The sequence below is a fragment of the Ciconia boyciana genome, chromosome 7, assembly GCF_034638445.1.
Source record: "Ciconia boyciana chromosome 7, ASM3463844v1, whole genome shotgun sequence".
Taxonomy (NCBI): Eukaryota; Metazoa; Chordata; class Aves; order Ciconiiformes; family Ciconiidae; genus Ciconia; species Ciconia boyciana.
The window spans coordinates 30,952,198-30,971,755 of NC_132940.1; the positions used below are offsets into that span (position 1 = coordinate 30,952,198).

Here is a 19,558-nt window from a genome sequence, read left to right on the forward strand (position 1 = left end):
ACTGTTAACAATAAGTTAATTTTATCAGAAGTTTAATCATTGGTAAGTTAAAAAAAAGTAACAGCTGCCCTGGAGACAAGTTATAGTTTCACTTGATGTTTGATTTGTGTACCTTAGGAATGAACGCATGCAACTTTTCCTCTTGCTTCAGTCCTAACAGACTGAGGAGTTTGCTGGTGCCTTCACTTTATCTCCTACATGAAGGCCTCAGCTACATCCTCTTCCCACCAGGTTACTGTTTTCCCCTCTCTGAAACTGCAAGACATTGAATATTCCTAGTTCTTATATTCTAAGCTCAGAAGTGATTAAGAGTAGTACTCTGGGATTTGGGTTTATGTTTGTTTTAGTACTTGTATTCCTTGTCTTCAACTTCAAAACCAATTTGAACTAATGTTCTCATTCTCTCTTTGAAGTTATGTTGTAGAAAGAAGCTCTGGTCCTTTTGGAAACTGTGAAAGCTATCAAATCCAGATGGGTTTTACATCAATATTTAGTATACATACAAAGGACCTGGATTCATGGTAGCAAAAAGCAAATGTAAGTGTGCAAGATGCCGTTCTTCACTGATGCAGAGTAGGAAAAGATTTTTCAAAGGAATTACTTATGTCATCCCCTATTTAAATTCTTCATCAAGCCTCAGAAGTTATTTTTGTAACCAACAGTAAAAGCTTTCTTTTTTTAAGAGTGAAGGAATCACAGCAGGTAATACTGCTTCTCTCCATACCTGAAAAGCAAAGGATGCTTTACCTTTCCCAGGATTTTGAACTAGAAACTACCTCTAGTAGTTAAAGGGCTTTATTGAGAAAGCCATAAACAGTTTCTGCAACTATAAAACCTGTGTTCAGGACTCACGGAGGGGTATCTGTTCAACCAACGAAAATAAGTAGTTATAATGTTCGTAATAGGTGGTCTGAACAGATCCCCGAGAGCTCCCCTTGAACGCAGCCTAATGCTTTTTCCAATACAAGTTGGACAAAGATTTTTCCAACCTGGAAACCCAGTATTAAAACAAGATAATTCCAGTTGAGGCATCTGGAGTGAGTAAGCGTTGGCAGCGTATGCAGATGTGCTCAAGGACATAACATCATTTTAGGAGAGGTACTCAGAAGCACTCAGAATTTTGGAAGAATTAAGTTTTGTCCATGCTACAGAGTGGTACTCAAGTAATTCTTATGGTGAATTTTGTTTAGTAAAATTCTCCAGTACAATGCTGGTAAAGACCTAAAAACAGGTGTAGCAAATTTAAGCTAAAGAATTTAAGTTCAAACATTCTTATTTAACAAGCTAAAAAGCCCCACAATAAGACATTTAAAAGGATTTCAGAGTATTTAACACCAAGAGAGCTAGCCTGGCAAAAAAAGACCTTAACAGTTTCCGCTTTTTGTTTCAAGATTTTTGGAACAAAATTGGTGTCTGCAATATCTACCATGCCCTTTCATGCCAGAAATCCAAGTACAACTAAAGATCTGGGTTTTTATACTTCAAGGCAAACAAGCCTGTATCCTACAGAATTAAAAACATTTTTTTTTTTTAATGGATGTTTTAACAAGAAATTCTGATATAGCAAGGTCATGGTCACTACCATGGTAACGCCAAGAGGAAACAGTACATTAGTATTTCAAGTTTCATTACAAATATTAGATAAAAGAGCTTCTTCCCCAACTTGCCAGCCCCAGCCCTGCACAGAACAACACACTACAGGAGGCCCCGATGCGACTTCATGTCCTGACCATGCCTGGGCCAAGGGTGTGGGGTCAGCCAGCCCAGAAAAGGAAGAAGGAAGGTCCTTCTGCAGGTCAGCTTAGCATTTCTAGCTCAATGAAAAGTAACAAGATGTATGTTGCTAGCTGCTAGGCATCTGCATTTCCTTTAAAAATGTTTAGGGACCCCAAAATAAAAAAAGAAATAAAAAACTGGCTTGAATGAGGCAACTCAAGGATACACAAAGCACAGAGGCATTTACACACAAGGCTTTGTAAAACCACCTATTTTTGCAGGTACCTGATAGTTCTGCAGTAAGATGAGGCTGAGGTAGAGCTCACTGAAGGCCAATTTCAGATCTTTGATATTCCTGTGCTGGACACGCTCTTCGTGGGACAGGTGGAAGACCGGCTTTCTGCGCCGCTGCAGTGTGGAAGCCCCACTGGCTTCTTTCTGTGCATCCAAAGTTGACTGTAACTCAGTCCGAAGAGTAGTAAACCTGCGCTGAGCTTCTGCAAGCTTTTCTGTTAGTAAGGAAAGGAAAAAGTCAGATGAGAGGATAGCAACTTGCCTACCGAGCCCGTAAAAAGCACTATACCTTTTCCTCAAATAACATGACTGTAGGTAAAAAGCACTTCATTGAATAACCTACTGCATGGCCTTACCCCACTAAGCATTAAATTCCACAACTCTGCATATTTCTCTTTTACGAAGCTCCTTCTTGTTAAAGGGTTTAATGCACTCTTATGTAAAACACACACATTCTCCAAAAAAAAAAGCTGTCATGTCAGACAGGTCTTAATTAGTCCTGTAAGAAACTTTGACTTAATATAGTCAAAATCAAGGGGCTGTCCCTTCAGCACAGACTAAAGCAGCATTAGACATGAACTCAGACCTCTCGACTTCCACCCTACATCTGGTTTCTAGAGGATGCTCGTACCAGGACTGTATGAATACCTGTTATGGATAGAAGCCGCCCAACCTGCGCGGCTGCCCCTGTACCTAGGGGCTATAAACTAGCACAGGGACACAGGGTCAGGCCTTCCCACACTGGCAGAGCTGCAGCTGGAGGCAGCCAGGCAGATAGGGTCTCATCCAAATACCAAAGCAGTGACCACACGTCTACTCTGCATGCAAAGGAAAGCTGCTCTCCTTTCTCAAATAAAGCAAATGCATAAAAAGCATTAGAAAAAGCCTGTTAGACAATATTATGAAACTTGACAGTTAGTAAGGAAAGCACTTTTCATATCTGTGCACCCACAGAAAGACTATATGTTTACTATCTTTTTATATGACAGTAAGGAAATCAAAGGGAAAAAAACAAACAAACAAACAAAAAAACCCCCCACACTTCAAATGTAACGCTGAATTTTGTTGCTCAGAGAGCAATGCAACCCCTCTGCCAAGCTCCCGGTGACAGACAAACACAGCTTCTGCTTTGATCAAGAGTTACAACACTACTTGCTGCTGTACATGATCCGCTGTAATAATTTATCCCTCTTTTCCTCAGTTTAGGCTCACACAGGTTAGAAGCATTGCCTCATTATTCAGTGATTAAAGGGACAGTCAACCTGAATTTAAATATCATTTTGATGTGTTTTCAGAACAAGTCAGTCTCTCTTCCTCACATCTCAGTTAGGAAACAGGTGTTCCTTTAAACACACTGCTTTATGTACTTTCAGAAAATAATCTTTTTGGCTAAATAACAATCTTTTAATGCTAAAAACAGCGTAACTGACACCACTATCTTTCTCTTTGTTCTGTACAACTAGTTCCTTCCAGGCTCTTCCCCCCACCCCCACTACGGCTTCAGTCACAGCTTTGGCATCTCCGTTGATAAGCACCATCGCAGACCCCAGGCGGTGGCAGCGGCCAGGAAGACGCCGAGCAGGTTCACAGTGTTGGAGCAGACGGCTGGGAGCTGGAGGCACCTCCACCCAGCAGGACACACACCCCCGCACCAGAAACCACGGAGCTCCAGGATCCCTCCACGACCCAAAGCTCTGCCCGACAGTCTCCTGGCTGTCAATTTAATTCTCTTCATTAGTATCTTACATAACAACTTAATGGTAATTCTCAATTGCTCCCTCCCCAGAACTAAGATTTACTCTTATGGGAGCAATTCTGACCTTTTCCTCAGTCTTATTCAATCCTGGTTAATTTTAAGAGCAAAACTCCTCTGTAAATAATTTTACAGTGCTCTGCATAAGATATTTTCCAGAAGGAGCATGCCTTTCTGAACAGAAAAAGGGGATCAATGTGGAAAAATCAAGTACAGAAGAGCCTGAAACTCTCTGTAACTTTCTTGATTATAAACTTCATTAAAGTAAGAGGTTTTAAAAAGACAGGAAAGGACAGCTCCTCTCTGACAACTTCTACAGCTGCAAGGACTCCACTAAACAGAGGCAATGCAGCCTACAGTGAGAAGTGTCTGCCAAGAGCCTGCAACCACATAATATTTAACACACACAAGGTCAGACTGCAAAAACAATAATCTCTCCCCACTTTGGGAACTCTCTCGGGAAGTAGTAACAGATATCTGTTAGAGTAGCTGTTATAATCAAAAGCCTTCATATAAATATAAATAAATAAAGTTCACTTTCTCTATATTCAAAACATCATATTAAACCACCTGTGATACACTGAGATTTCTTTTGGATCAAATTATTAAATATGGAAGAGTTTAAATGTACATCTTTCAATTGAGAGCACTGTTCCATTGTCCCTATGTCCAGAAAAATCTTAAAATCCATCAGCCTAATAACACAATATTTAAAGACAATGCTTTGAAATAGTTATAGAACTGTGGCTGCAGTCTTCCTATGTTTGCAAAGCAACATCCATAAAAAAAGCATCGTGTCCAAATACAAACATTCTTCTTCACCATACACTGCTGAAGAGAGCCATGTGCTGTCTTTTATACAGCCCTCTCCATCCATAGGGGAGGACGCAGTCCTCTGAGGATGAGGCTTTAAAGGCAACTGACCCATCCTGTAATGACCTGCCACTCCTGAGAAATGGCAGTCCTGCCACCTTCTTCTCCCTCCTGCCCTCTCTCTTGCACTGACTCCAGTTATCCAGTCCACAAATCATTTATCTTAAGGTATGATTTTATCATCAAGATTCATTGTGAAAGCAAAATAAGACAAAATGTGTGCTGCTATTCTTAAAACCTCCTAGGGAATTCCCTAGGGAAACGGCAAAGCAGAGTAGAAATTAATTTCTCAGTTTGCAACATACTTCAAAGTAATTGAAAAGACATTCACTACCATCACTAATTTAGCACTCCGAAAAGTGACTTTTAGAAATATATGCTACTCGAGTTAGAAGAAAGCAGCATACACTTAGAAACTGGAACCACTCTTGTGTTGCAGCATTTTGCATGACGTGATGCCCACTGAGTCCTCAGCTCAAGTGTGATCTCACTGTAAAGACTGAGGAGAAATCTAAAACCAACAGAGGCAGACTTCAACAAAAGTGCTTGCAATAAAGAAGCAGCTTTGCCCAAAAAATGCTTCTAGATCCTGACTAAAAACCACCATCCAAAGACTTATCACCTCAACTATGCAATTCCAAGTTGTTTTTGACTCCATTTTCCAAGTTTAAAGAAAAGTTCACACATAAGGATCATGAAAAAAACCACCCAAAACTATCACACCAAGGACCTAGTAAAATTTCCCCCCAAGTTCCAGTTTACATGGTCATGGTTGTGATCAAAAGCTGTTTCACCAGACAGAAGGTAATCAAACATCCCATACCTCCTTGCAGCTACCTGGTTCAGGGCTCTGGGCATTTTAGGCAGGCTTTTTTAGCACTCCTTCCTTTTCCTACTTGTATGTATTATGTTCAATATTTTGCTTACCAAGTTAAAGCCATGGCTTCCTACAAATAATAAAACCAGCTCCTAAAGTAACCACAAAAATGTTACTAGCTAAACAGTAGCCCAAGCAGATCCTGATGATGTTAGTTTAAAATATAACAAACATCCCCTCTAGAAAATCCCAAACACAAACCAAAACTGTCCACAAATAAAACTTGAACAGCACTTGAACAGGCATTCCTCTACTGGAACCATCTGAAAATTTTACTGCTATTCTTTTTTCTTTCAATTGAGTATAGATTTTCTTGAGCATAGCCCAAATAATCACAAACTGTTTATCAAATCAGACTTAGTTAATGGCAGTTTTCCTTCCTACTGAGCTGGGATAATGGTCTGGGGAATTAAGGCTATGTTTGGTGAGAGCCGACAATCTGAGCACACAGCAAAAGGCAAAGGCACGTTGCAGCAGGCATTCCAACCCCCAGTGCTCTGGGGAGCCAGGGAGGAGCTGGGGTCTGGGAGCAGCCCATCCCCAGAGGATTTGCCCCTGGCGATGTTCACTGAGGATCCCTCAGCACAGGGAAAGATGACAAGGAAATGAAGCAGAGATCACCAGAAGGTTTAGCTTTCTTGAAAATGGACTATATTTATTGTCATAAAGACAAGCGTGTAATAAGCCATATAATAAGCCTATAATAAATAGGATGTAGCAGGTCATAATCCAAGCCAACACACGCCTGGAGTTACAATAGGGTCCGATGTGAGATATTTCTGACATGATCAAGAACAGGAACCACTGATGGAACATTTCTTGATGTGGCTTAACATTAATAACCCTAATAAAGGGTTTCCATACTATTAAAGTCACATTGCTCTTCTGAAAATAAAAGACTTATTTTAATCTTATCACAAGAGATTTTCAAATTACATGTATTCTCTCCTATAACTTTTTGAAGTGACAGCAAGTTGAAAAAACCCTACCCTGCATTATTAACGCCATTTAAACAATGCTGGAATGGGTACGTATATGTGGGTGAATGTGTGCTAGCAGGTCCTCATTAGGGAAAATTATAATCTGTATTGTGCATCTGAATTGACAGAACTTCTTCCACAGAGTCTAGCTACTAGTACACAGGATCTGATAGAACTAGAAAAGACAAGTTTCTGAGCATAAAAGCCTTACCCAAGACCTGGGATAGAAACAGAAGATCTCACAGGGAAACAAAACTGAGAACAATTGTTCTGCGTTAGGTACATATGCATTGCATGTAGAAAAATGCCTATAAAGTGTAAAACCCAGCTGGCCTAATAAAACATATCGCTTCTACCTACAGACTGCCCCTTGCCCTTGTCCTTACCCTGACTGTGGCTATAGCAAAACACCACTACTCCAGGGAGCCAGAAGAGCTCGCACAGCCAGCCCAAGAAAGGTTTACTTCCCTAGATGGAAGCTGAACAGACACAAGCTGCAGTGCACAGTTATTGCATCTATTATCCTTTCAGCTATTCTCATGTTCACAACCCAGATTCTGCTAGCAATAAAGTCATCGCCTGATGGTTATTAAAATATTTTGCAGAATTCAACTTTGTTACCAGATTAAAATCAGAAGTAGAAAAGGCTACCATATTGGCTGCAAAAGCCTGTTTATAGCACCAAGTTAATAAATCAACATGTTAAGAGAAAGTATAGCAGAAGTCAATGCATCATTGTATCCATATTTAACCGCTTTTCTAGTTGAAAACCCATTTTAAACCTTACCAAAAGAGGCTGAAAACGAGCTGAAGTGTAATGGTGGGTGGAACTGGAGCACACTGTTACTAAGCCTTTTGTAGCAATATTACAGGGTGAATTTCCGATTATCCCATTCTGAAGTCTATTTTCAAAACACGGGGGGGGAAAGCAAACTTTCTCAGGGAAAACAACAAACAATAGCACTTTGACATATGACCCCTAGGAATCCCTACTCTTACCACCATTACATTTTTTACTCAGTTTACTAAACAGGATTTTATACACAGCCAATGACAAATTGCTACTGGCTGATCTACTCCAGAAAGTCGCAAGAGTTTAAGTAAGAGTTAAGTGCTTAAAAACTCGTTGGACACATCAAGACAGTCAAATTACCATACATGGGCAAGTCCATGATGACTGTTCCTGCACAAGCTCAGGAAACACCAGCTAGGGAGCTTAGGATGCCTAAAACATGCACAGGAGACTGTCACCTTGGATAAGCTGAGAAACTGTGCCCTATATGTAAGCTGCCACTTAAGTTTAAGAGCATTGTCATAAAGTTCAGCAGGATGCTATTGCAAAGCAGTGAAATCACCTGCCCTTCATTCTCCCTCCATTCAAATACCATGGTTTAGCTCCACATCTGTGATTAAACCAGAGCAATTTCCTATATAAACCTGCCCTATAATTACCTGATGGTAGACCTGCATGACCACTGTAGTTATTCTGAAAGTTTGGGAGCTTCAGACTCTTTTTGTGTTGCTGTATTTTCCACAAATATACACAAATAAGCACCTCACCTGAATAGAAAATGTTGATTTTGGCAAGTTCTTTCTCACAGGTTTGGAAGAACTTCTCTTCAAACGTGGCAAAACACCTTTTCACTGTGTCCTCATCTGTGTCTATAAAACAAAACAGAAAAAAAAAGTTAGAACAGAAGAACATAGGAACAATTGTCTAAGCAGCTGCCATTGAAATATTTCTTTGGAGTAAATCCACCTTCTTTGTCACACAGAGAAAGAAGAACAACCAAGTCCAAAGGGCTCCGAGGGAACACATACTTGGCTATAAAAGGAACTGCGCCAAGATAGAGAGGGAAAAACCCACATAAGTAGAACTGCACCTTGACCAAAGTTCCCATCATCTTTTTTAATCCTTCAAGTGCTATTGCAGAGCTCACATGCTTCATTTCCACTTCCTAACCCAGCTTGTGTGACTGCACCTGTAGGGCCACCCTGGATCAAGACTGCTCTTTATACCTACGGGATTTTTTTTCAAAGACATCTCACCTAGCATCACAAAGTCAGCCACCTAAAGCTGCACACCAGTGGAAAGGGAAGACCATGCCCCATTCCCACCTGCCCTCTTTGCTGCCTCTAGCACCCTGAAGCCACCTCTCTGCTGCCATGTCTACCCAGCACAAAGCCACACAGCCACTGTAGGGGTGGTCCCCCTCCTCCCTCCCACATCACTTCTGCAACCATGCGGTGAGCCAGATCAGGGAAAGGTGTTCCAACCAAAACAAAAGTAGCTTAAGTAGCAGCATAACCACCCTTGACATGCTACCATCAGTCTATGTCAGGGTTAAATTTTTACATTTATCCACCCAGAAGTTGTTCTGCTCTCCAGTCTTGGGCACTGGCAAGTTCTCCAATACAAAATTTAGTGAGAGCAAACCTCTTCAACAAAGACTGGGGTTTATGATGGGGGGTTATTTTTTCTTCCCTGGGTTTCTGTAGCAGAAACCCAAGTACCTTCAGTACTGCGTGTTCATGCCATGCCCTTTCCAGCTTGTCAGTCATTTCCCCCAGAGCTTCTCCAGCACTCCCACCACTGCAGCATGCTTTGTGCTGGGACTGGTATACAGGTTCAACCTACCAGAGGCACTGGTCTTGCTCTTGAAGAACAAAGCTGGCCATGAAAAGTATTCATCCCAGATTAGCAGACAATTGTATTCACAAGGAAAGTGCCAAGTTTTTAACTGAAGGCTTAATTTGACCTTCCAGGAGGACTCACTAGCTTCGGCCATCATACCCACCTTCTCATCACTATAATCCTTCAAATACAAATGTAGTACCACAGCAAAGTAAAATCTGCCCACTGAATAAATGGGAAACTGCGTGGGAACTACCTTCTTTCTTCCTGGAAAATAAAAACTTTCTCTCATAAGCAAATTTAAAGGAAGAGGCCTAAATTATGGCAATCATGATCAGATCCGCACTTCTCCCCTACTGCTCTGGGACTCTTTTAACTCTTTTGGAAGAACTAAGTACAATTCTGTCATTCAAGTCAAATTTTGCAATAAAAGCAACAATTCGGTCACCTTGTTATTATAAGGAATATAGTGCAGCATCTCCAGAATTGCAGAATTTCAAAGAAAGAATGAATTTTCTAATAATTAAGAAATTAGTTTAATGAGTAAAACTTAAAGAATCCACACTATAATTACAAATTTTAGCACTGTCAATCATCTGTCCCAAATAGTCCTAATGCTGAAATAAAGCAGACTCTTCATACCCCCCATAGTTGGTCTCTGAATTCTCATGCAGTCTTACAGATTAAAAAAGGTTAGTATTACTACAAAGAGGAAAAATTAAAATTTTGTTACAGTCTTGATAAGGTCAAGAAATAGATTTTTGAAATACATGTTATTAAATTGAGATGACGAGTGTCTACAGAGAAGTTTCACTCATTAGCAGATAAACACCCTGGACTGTCATAACAAAAAAATCTTTTTCTTTTAGCATTAGTTTCTAGGTAAAAACAACCTCAAAGTAGTATTAATACATATTAAACTTTTAACATTTAGAATTTCCTGATTGTTATGTTTGTGGCACTGATATGAAACACCATAAGCCTACAGGCACTATATTAATGTTTTAGGGGGGTTGCATAGAAAGAGCAAATAACACAACACAAGCCTGCAGGGGCAATGTTGGAAGAAGTCTGTCTTCTTTTGGAGTTTGACGATGCTTTAAAGAGTAAAACGGGGGGGGGGGGGGAAGTCCTGCATAGATGACTGGTGTTTACAACTCCACCATCCAAGGGCTTGTAGAAAAGAATTTGCAAGGGCTCCAAAGGCTGTTCCAAACTCCAAGTTTTGGCTTCGGGCGTCCCTTTATTATACAATGATTATACTTGCAGATCCGCGGCTACTCCCAAGGATGAGGGCTCCCCCCCTTGTGCAAACAAACCCTGAAATGACAGGGCTCCGACTCTTCTTTGCTGAAGAAAAGCCGCAGCAGTCCCATGGTGTCATTACACCCTTGCTCGAAGTCACTGGCCTGACACAAGAGTTTGCAGAACCACACACGTGTGCCTCAACCGCTCCTGCTCAGCTTAGTGCCTCAACACAGATCCCTCTCTGCGGGCAGCCTAAAACACCAGAAGGACAGAAAATAACTCTGCTTTGGGGCTGGTAATTTCTAATAGCAGAGTCACAGCAGTTGCAACATCCTACCCTGGGGCCCTACCAGCAAGGCCAATCTGAACTTGCCTGCAAGAGCCCTAATCCTTGACCCAACAGCCACTAGCATGGGTGGAGAAAACACAAACAGGCGGGTGAAGCAACAGAAATTACTGTGCGATACTTAATATGCAGAAATTTTATTCACTAGCTGCCTGAAACTTTTCAAATAACAGTAATCAGGCTGTATCAAAACAGAGCTGACTCTTAAGGAAGGACCTGAAGGGCAAATTATTCAGCCCAAAGAGTTTACCCATCTCTAGCAGAAGAGCTTACCTATAGATGCTTTCTGACATGGGGTAATCATGCTTTCCTGCCTTTAAAAATAAGTCATGTAGAAATAAAAGCACTGAGGCTCACTGTTTTCCTGCTTCGGAAGCACCAAGCCACTTCTATCATCACTTGTTTCTAGGTTTCAGTAAGTTGACAAAGCAAAAGTAAAACCAAGCAAGTTTTTAAGCTTCAGTCACTGGAACTATCTAAGAACAACAACAAAAAAAATCTCATCAGGAAGCAGAGTAGACTTTTTGTCCATGAAATCAAGCATAAATATTTATACGCAATCAAAATATCACCTTTTAAGATACCAAAAGCTCAGCAAAGCAACGTAGTGTTAAACGTAATCAATGCCAAATAAATTACTAAATATTTTGTTTTGTACAATACTGACTGCTTCAGGAAATGATAAATAAGTGTGTTAAACTGTTTAACTATATCTGAAGTTTAGAAGAGGAAAACGGGCTTCAAAACACAAACCAACCACTACTGGTAGACCTTCCAAAAACCTTGAGATTAGGAATTCAGGTCTCTATTTCAACTTCAAAACATCACTGACTCAGAGGAAAGCAAGTTCTATATAAACTATTCCAAACCCTTCTCCAAATGTCAAACACCTTCTTATAAAAGATATTTTGCAGACCATGGTGGATGCCAGCTTTAAAATTCAGGATTTTCTGTGAAGAAAAGGTTTCCCTTTGGTCCCATTCCCACTGCAGTTCAGTCATTTAGCTGCAATAATAGACAAGTGCTGCCAAGACTATTGCCTTCATTTATTTATTTTTCCCCCAAGGCTAGGACAGGACAACGCTTCTTGCCATGAGAAAATCATGGTGCCAGAAACCGGCCTTGGATTCAGAAGCTCCATGACAACAGATGCTGTTTTTAAAAGGCACCCAGCTATTGCTGCCAAGAAGGGCCAGCAGTAACCTTCCTTTTGTTCTTTTTCTATAGCCCTAATACTCCATTTACCCTAAGCACCACAAAGTTGCCATGAACAAGGTTGCCGAGAAGATAGCCTGATCAATATTGCAGCTTCCCAACCTCATCTTCCCATGCAATTGCCTGCTGTGAATAAAAAAACACAGTAAGCCTGAAAGGCTCTTGCTTTTACTTGCAAAGCCAAGTGGTAAACCAGCAGCAATCTGGATGTACACCCCTGTCACTACAGGGGTTCTAGTTTGCAGAGAATTCAGACGCTGGTACATCTAAAATAGAACCTGAAGTTGAAAAATTAACATGCAAGTTCCATTCCTGCACTGTCCCAAGCACTCATTTCTCAGTGTATCTGTGAACTGTTCATTTCATTTCTCATTTTCTGCAGTTAGAGTGTATAAACAAGTGATCAGCATCCCAGGCAGTAATCCCTGCTTACTCACTTCCATCCAAGAAAACAGACAGTAAAAGTTTTCTTTGTCAGAGCAGTGCCCTCTAAAAGTAATCATTAAAAAAAAAAATCCTTCAGTCTTTATCATGCTGAATTTTAAGGAGCATTTAATTTAAAAAGATTAATTAGCTTTGTTATGAGATCAGCACAGGTGTAGTTCTCTGAATCACCTTTTGTTTGCCACAAAACAGTTTTATCTGAATAAGGTTATTTCGACACTTCAGCTAGAGAGAAGGCAATTTTGTTTATTTGGAGGACTCTGACATCTACTCAGTAAAAAAAAAAAGTAAAACTCAACATTGGCATTAAACACATCAAATCATACTGAACAGGTGATCACAAGTTTAACATCAGCATAATTTTGAATACACTAAACTTTTAACATCTTCCACACCCTGTCCTTGGCCTCTTGCTAACTAAATGCCCTGTACACAGGGCTCAAATAGGTCTGCAACAACAGAACCGTGCTCTGAAAAATTAACAAGATTTAAAAGACAGTTTTCTTGTTCCCAGGTCTATGAAGACAGTAACTGCTTATACTTCTAGGGTCAGTGGCATATTAGGGGGGGAAAAAGAAAAAAAGGCCACTTTTATTACCACTCAAAATTCTAAAAGAGTGGGTTCCTATAATGAAAACATGTATCTGCCTCCCTACGCCCCATCAGCTTTGTCTGTCTACTCAACCATCACAATTTTCTAATACCCTTGACAGTTCTGCAGCACCAGGATTGTACAGTTTCACAACCTTTTACACAGTACAGTGAAAAAAATATTACAGCTAACAATCAAACTGTGTAGTTCATTAACACAAGGACAAAGATTACCTTTACACTTTAATGCATCATCCTCATGTTTATTGGGGTACTTTTCCAAAGGAAAGGTTCTTCTGCAAGGCAACTCCCTCCCTCACAACAGAAAGCCATGCTTGGGTCAGCTGCAAATTGGATCACTCACTGAAAGCTTCCAATAAATTCATTACTAACCATGCATTTTCATGTCCAATCTTGTGGCAAATAAAATTCTGTATGAGAAAACTTTTAAGTGCTTAAAGTACAGATACAGAAATTTTTTCCTAGGACATATTCTTGCTATAGGAAGAGGAAGGAAGCCAACTCTGCTCGCAAATAAGGAACATTTGCATTCATGTTATTCCACCTTAACTTCTAAGCTGCAAATTGTACATACACATGTAATGGTGTGCATCTCTCTTGGAATTTATTCCATCAACCAAAAAGTGGACCTTGAATTAAAATACTATAAAATCAGCAAGAAAGAAGCTTCATGCACTAGTCAATATTAAAAAAAACCAAACAAAACACTAAGAAAATTCATAGCAGGCTATACCTACTTTTCTAAACCATCACGGATGAGCTGGTCAGCTCTCCACTTAATGAATGCTTTAGCCCAAATTAGATTTGGTTATTAAATTATTTCCCTAAATCTAGTAATAAAAAATGACCACTAGGGTAGCAAATGAGGTTGGTATTGCCTGCGTATGCAGTGTTTGTGTGTGGGGTAGGGGAAGGAGGCAACAAGAACTGCTGCAGGTCACCAACACAGTTCTCTCAGGTTTTGGCTCACCATTTTCTTGTTTTTACCAATTAAGCCAGAATGAACGGAATCTATTTCAAAATACCTTTAGAAATTATGATTTTCAGCTTGGTAAAAATTCTGCTTCCTTATTTTTAGACTGTATCACTGAAATCTTACAAGGAAACCAGCCAGATTCTTGTAGATAGTTTATTTAGCTGGAAAGAAAAAGCAACCTCCACAACATGCCTACAAGCTAGATATCCAACCAAGTGCCTACTATAAAATATTTATATTTGTGACTCTGTAAACATAGATTCTAAAGCAATGACAGCATCCTGGTATGAACTTCAGATGCAGAAAAAACAGGCAATGCAGCAGCCAGATGTGAGAAGACAGCTGTTGCCCAGCTGGCTGGCTACGAGCTTTATAGCTCAAAGAGTGTCAGGTTTTGCAGTCTTCAGGGTAGCTGCACAGCTGTTCTAAAGGTTCACTTCTTTAAACAAGTATCTAGTACTCATAAGAAGTCATTTTGCAAACAGAAGGCACTAGTCCTTGTCAGCTATTAGAGGGAAGTCACTAAGGCGAGAGCGTGGTGGTGCTGTCACTGGATTCTCCTGGTACAAGCACGGCCACGTGTGCATTACTGTGACAACAGCTCTGCAAAGCCATCTGTGCAATGAAGCTTCAAAGCTGACCTTTTTCAAATTCTCTTATTTCAGAAGAAAAATATTCTAACCCTTCAGCAGATATGTAAAAAGCATGGCTAGTTTAACCCTGTGTGCCTGGAAGAAGATCTAAATGACTACCTTTCAAGTAGCTGGGGTGGGGGGAGGCAAGAGGGGTGTAAAAAACCCAACCAGGTTGACACAGCTTTGGAGCAGAGACAACCCCAAGGCTCTGTAAGCTTACATCCCAGCTGTCCCCAGTTTTGCTGTTATAATTTACTATTATTAGATTATTGTCTGAATTTGCAAACGGCCAGCACCGTCTCAGCTTTAGGATTATACCTCCATTCTGTCCTCTGTCCTTATATGTGACCTCAATGCTTCAACACTTCTATGATGCTTCACTTCTGTACCATTAGGAAAATTGATATTCCCAGTAGAATAACAAAACTGAGGCTATGTGGTACCTCAGAGTTGAAGGACAGCTAGGCAGAAACTTGTGACAGAAAAAAAATAAATTAAGAGAAGCAGCACAAATTCCTAATAATATTTCAAAACCTACCATAAAAATATTGTTAATACAGTATGACAGACCTGGATGCCAGGAGGCATCATACAGTGACAGGACTCTCAATATCTGCCTTTCCTGGTTAAGAACCACCTTTAAATTCTTATTCTTTTCAAGAAGGAAAGTAAAGATTCACTATGTGTTTTTGTAAAAGTTTCCCAATAAGCTAGACCAGAAATACTGCCACACACTTAAGGGTCAAAAAAAGACAGTCAACAAGAGCTGAAACTCCAATGAAATTTCACATTGACCATTACCAGACTCCAAGACAAAGAACAGAGAATACCAGGGTTGAGTTGCAGTCTGTGCACACTAGAACCTGTCCAGACATAATGGTCACGTATGCTCAGCTTAGACAAGAAACCAGCAATGCAAACGCAGATACTGCAGTTTTGTGGAATTACCAGGATCACACCGGGATGATGCCTGGTTACACAACGCACCTGCACGTTCCTCAAGCTGCTGACCTGCTGCCTTGAGTTCTGGCTTTCATTTGAACAAGACAAGACAGCAGCAATTATGGTTGCACAAAAAACCCTATCACAGTTTACACATTTGAGGTTAAGTAATGCAGAGATACTCCAGCCTCTTACGGACAAGAGGTCTGAACTAGCCCAGCATCTGACAGATGCTACATGAGACAAGAGTTCAGCACTGCCATGCATTCCTTCTGCAAAGAGAGATCTTCATTAGCCTTTAGTCTGAGCAACGTTGCATCCAAGATGATAGTCTTTCCCCCTCCTCAGTGACAGGGCCACCAAACTAAGAAATTAGCAGTATCTGTTCATGCTTTTAAGATCCACTGAATGGACTTCAAGTAAATAAGCACAGTTGTGTTTTATACAGGTACAAAACAATCTAAATTCACTAATTCACATGGATGGAAATAAAGGATATTTCCTTAAGTCGCCCAACTTGGTCCTTAACCCAAATAGACAAATGCAAAACAAAAGCAGTCACAAAAGCACACAGCAGCATGGAAAACCAAGACCAGAACTGTTGATTTAAAATCAGGTGCTCAGAGTTCAAATTGAAGTTCTTCCTTATATTCACCTACCCCACATTTCCCTTCAGCCTGGCGAAACTCAATGAATTCAGCAAATCCTCTGCTGTTGTCAGTACAAGTGCTACAGCTCCTGACCTTTTAGCCAAGTGACTTTTAAACAAATATATATGTATGCTCCAGAAAGGGGAGGGGAACATCATCCCAGTCCTATAGATTTGGGCCTTTGGGCCAGCCCCCAGATCAGTGATGGAAGAAATTACCATGGGGACTAGAAACACAGCAGCAAGGGGCAATTAGAGGAAACGCAAATACTCCAGTGCTGAATATAGCCGAGATCCCTCACCCTAAAACTCACAAATACGCTTTCCCTGCCCCAATTCCTAAATGAAGGTTGTATTTCATGGCATGGGAAGAGAAATAAGAGGAAACTTTCCAATCCGTTTAAATGTGCATTCATATTTATCAAGAAAGACATAAGTTCAATCTTTTGAATATTTTAATCAAGCAAAAAAGGTTTCTGTCAAGAGATAAAGCTTCATAATAAAATGACTGTTTATGCTCCTTTTATTGAGCCTCCAGTTCTAATAGTCTTATTTCCAGAATTTTACTAAGCAATAACAATTACCTTCTCATTAAAACTGCACAAAAACCTTCAGAACATCTGACATAACCAAAAGAACAAGATAGCAATTAAAACAAAACTGAGCAATCACAGACAGTTAAAGGAACGGTGATAAAGTGCACTTTTAAAGTCTTGTGTTATTAGATAAGGTTTTTCCTTCCCATGACAAGCGCATGTAGATGGAGTGATGGGGAATTTCAGAGGCAGTTCAGGCTGCCCTTTATGTCCTAGCTCAGACACGCACCCGACGCCCCTTCCCTTGCTCTGGTACTGCTGCTCATGCAAGCCTACAGTGAACCAGTTCAGGAAGTTAATTCAGTATTTAGAGAACTACTCAGCATTAGAACTAAAAAGCATTAAAAACCTAATTGATCAATAAACTAGTTTCTTGTGGTTTAGTCCTCTGAAACAGCTCATCACAGGTAGGGAGGAGGCAGTGAGGAGGAGATTACCCCTCTGGCAGCAGCTACCCGTTAGACTGATTTAACTGGAATATCAAATCACTCCCCTTCAACTCCCATCTATCTTGTGATGAGAGATGACTAAAAGCATTACCCCACAGCTCAGCTGATAAGGAGACACTGGTAAAGCCAACACAACTCACTTGAGTTGAAATCACATGCCCGTACCCTTGATATGAACACAGCAAATGTCTCAATTATTTGTTAAACAGACTGAACATGTTCAAGCTTTGGTCTTTTTCTCAACAGCACCTAACCTCCTGCCAACGCTCCAGCAGCACGTGTGCCTCTAGTCTTCCCTTCTCAAACTCTGTAATGATGCATTTATGGGGAAAAGCCTTCCTTACCTTGGATATAAACTGGCTAGATCAATGTACTCCCAGTGCAACTCTTGTTAAAACATTTTTGAGATATTTTAGTGTAGTTTTAACTATTCTGAATAGGAATAAAAATGGTTATTTTAGTGTAAAAAGGTAAAATGCTTAAAAGAAGAAATAAGTTGAAAAAATTAACATAAGAATTAACTGCAATGTGGTGTTACACAAGCAACTGCAGCCACATTTTGCTATGCAAGCTGTACTGGGACCTTTGAAACAGGCAATGCCTTGATCAAAGATGGCCGGTCACTGTCCCCTCCATGTGTGTCCTTACAGGGATGTCTTCTGCTGGGTCTGATGAGCCTTCCCAAGATACCTGTGCTCACAGGTCTTGTCTGTACCACAGATGCTCTGCACATCACTGGCTATGCAACAGGTCCAGGTTTCCATATGTTCCCTTGTGGACATTTTCCTTTGTCCACAGCCCCCACGGTGCAGACAACATTCGGTACGACAGTGATGTACAAACTAGAAAGAAAATCTTCTCCCCAGAAACGATCTGAAAAGGTTGAACAAGATTCATACATGCATGCCACAGCAGATTTAACTTGTCACCCACTCATCTGAAGAACAAGATAAATGCAGGGCAGAATCAGCCTGAAATGTAATTTAAGACTTGTTCTTTCAGTGCTTTCTCCCCCACTTTTTCTCTCCCTCCCTCCACCAAATATCGGTTTCTACAGTGCATATATATTTTTTTTATTTTTCTTTTTAAATTGCTGGCAAAAATCAGGTTATGCATGAGCAAGTCCTACAAGAAAAGTGCTAATTTATGCTGAAATAAGAGGCCCAGAAACTATCAACATTTTCACAGTGATAAAGCCATCACTGCAAATGCAGCCTGACAAGCAGATCACCTGTGCTGCACTGCCAGCCAGTGCACCCTTACCACGCTTGCCCAAATTGAGACTCTCAACCGAAGTAGTTCTGCTCTTCATCAGGATTTGCAGGTGGTCACCAGCAGGATACATACTCCAGGAGCTTTAGGAAATGCCATTTTTCAGCATTAAAACCATGCCCTGTTCAGGCTCCTTGTGTGCATGCTCCAAGAGCAAGCCCAGCGGTCCAATAGCCCGCTCCCCGCAAAATGCTGCCTGCCTACGGGAGTGCTTAAATAGTTGCAGAAACAGGACCCACAGCAACTCTTCTGGATTGATAAGTAACACAGAAGTAGATGCACTGAATTAGTTTTACAAAAACCTCACTTTGGACTCAATCACTTCTTTGAGAGTTGGTCCTTGCACCCAGCAATCTCAGCTCCTCTGGTACAACTGTGCAATCATTGATGTGCTGGAAAAGGTTATTCTCAACCCTCCTCAGTTCCTTGATGGACTCTGTCAGGCAGCTGTGAAAACAGCAGTGGGAGTATGAATGAGGGGCCAAGATAAGGCCTAAAACAAGCAGCAAGGTCAGTTTAAGGCAGAACAGGGAGAAAGGTAAGCTCTTACTACAGAGGTAGTATATACAGGGCCTCAAAATATTTCTTTTTAAGAACCAAGCTATTTAATAAACTCTGAGTTATTTCATCCTGCCGCAGATAATTCAGTATGTACGTTGGCAAACCAAAACAGGGGAATCTTCTCCATACTAGTCAGAAGGCACATACCTCTTTCTCTGGTTACCTAAGCAAACATCATCCACATCGACCGGGCCTCAAACTCTTTCAATAAAGCCTCCATACAACAAGTGTTTCTGTCAAGACACTTCTCTGCTTTCTCCTTGTTCTCTGTCGCTGCACATGGAGGTAGTAACCTCAGAGCCAGAGCCACCTCAAAGCTTACAGGAACATTTTGCTCAGAGTTACTGGCATCTGTTTTCTGCCTTGTGCAGCACCACAGAAATTGCCATTTCACATTTAGCCATCAGTCCATCGAACAAATCATCCCACTTTGGTAGTTACCAGTATTGGACAAAGCACTTCCTACCTGCTATGACTTCACACAG

The 19,558-nt window shown here is 40.7% G+C and overlaps 1 protein-coding gene across 1 annotated transcript in view; it reads right to left on the minus strand.

Moving 5' to 3' along the window:
* The window catches only part of XPR1 (xenotropic and polytropic retrovirus receptor 1), a 115,918-nt gene that overhangs the window by 35,338 nt on the left and 61,022 nt on the right, over positions 1 to 19,558 (minus strand). Inside the window, exons 3-4 of the mRNA XM_072866667.1 lie at positions 8,054 to 8,155; positions 2,002 to 2,225 (exon numbers count right to left, since the gene is read on the minus strand). Coding sequence (XP_072722768.1) covers positions 2,002 to 2,225; positions 8,054 to 8,155 — 326 coding nt within the window. The remainder of the gene's footprint in view (positions 1 to 2,001; positions 2,226 to 8,053; positions 8,156 to 19,558) is intronic.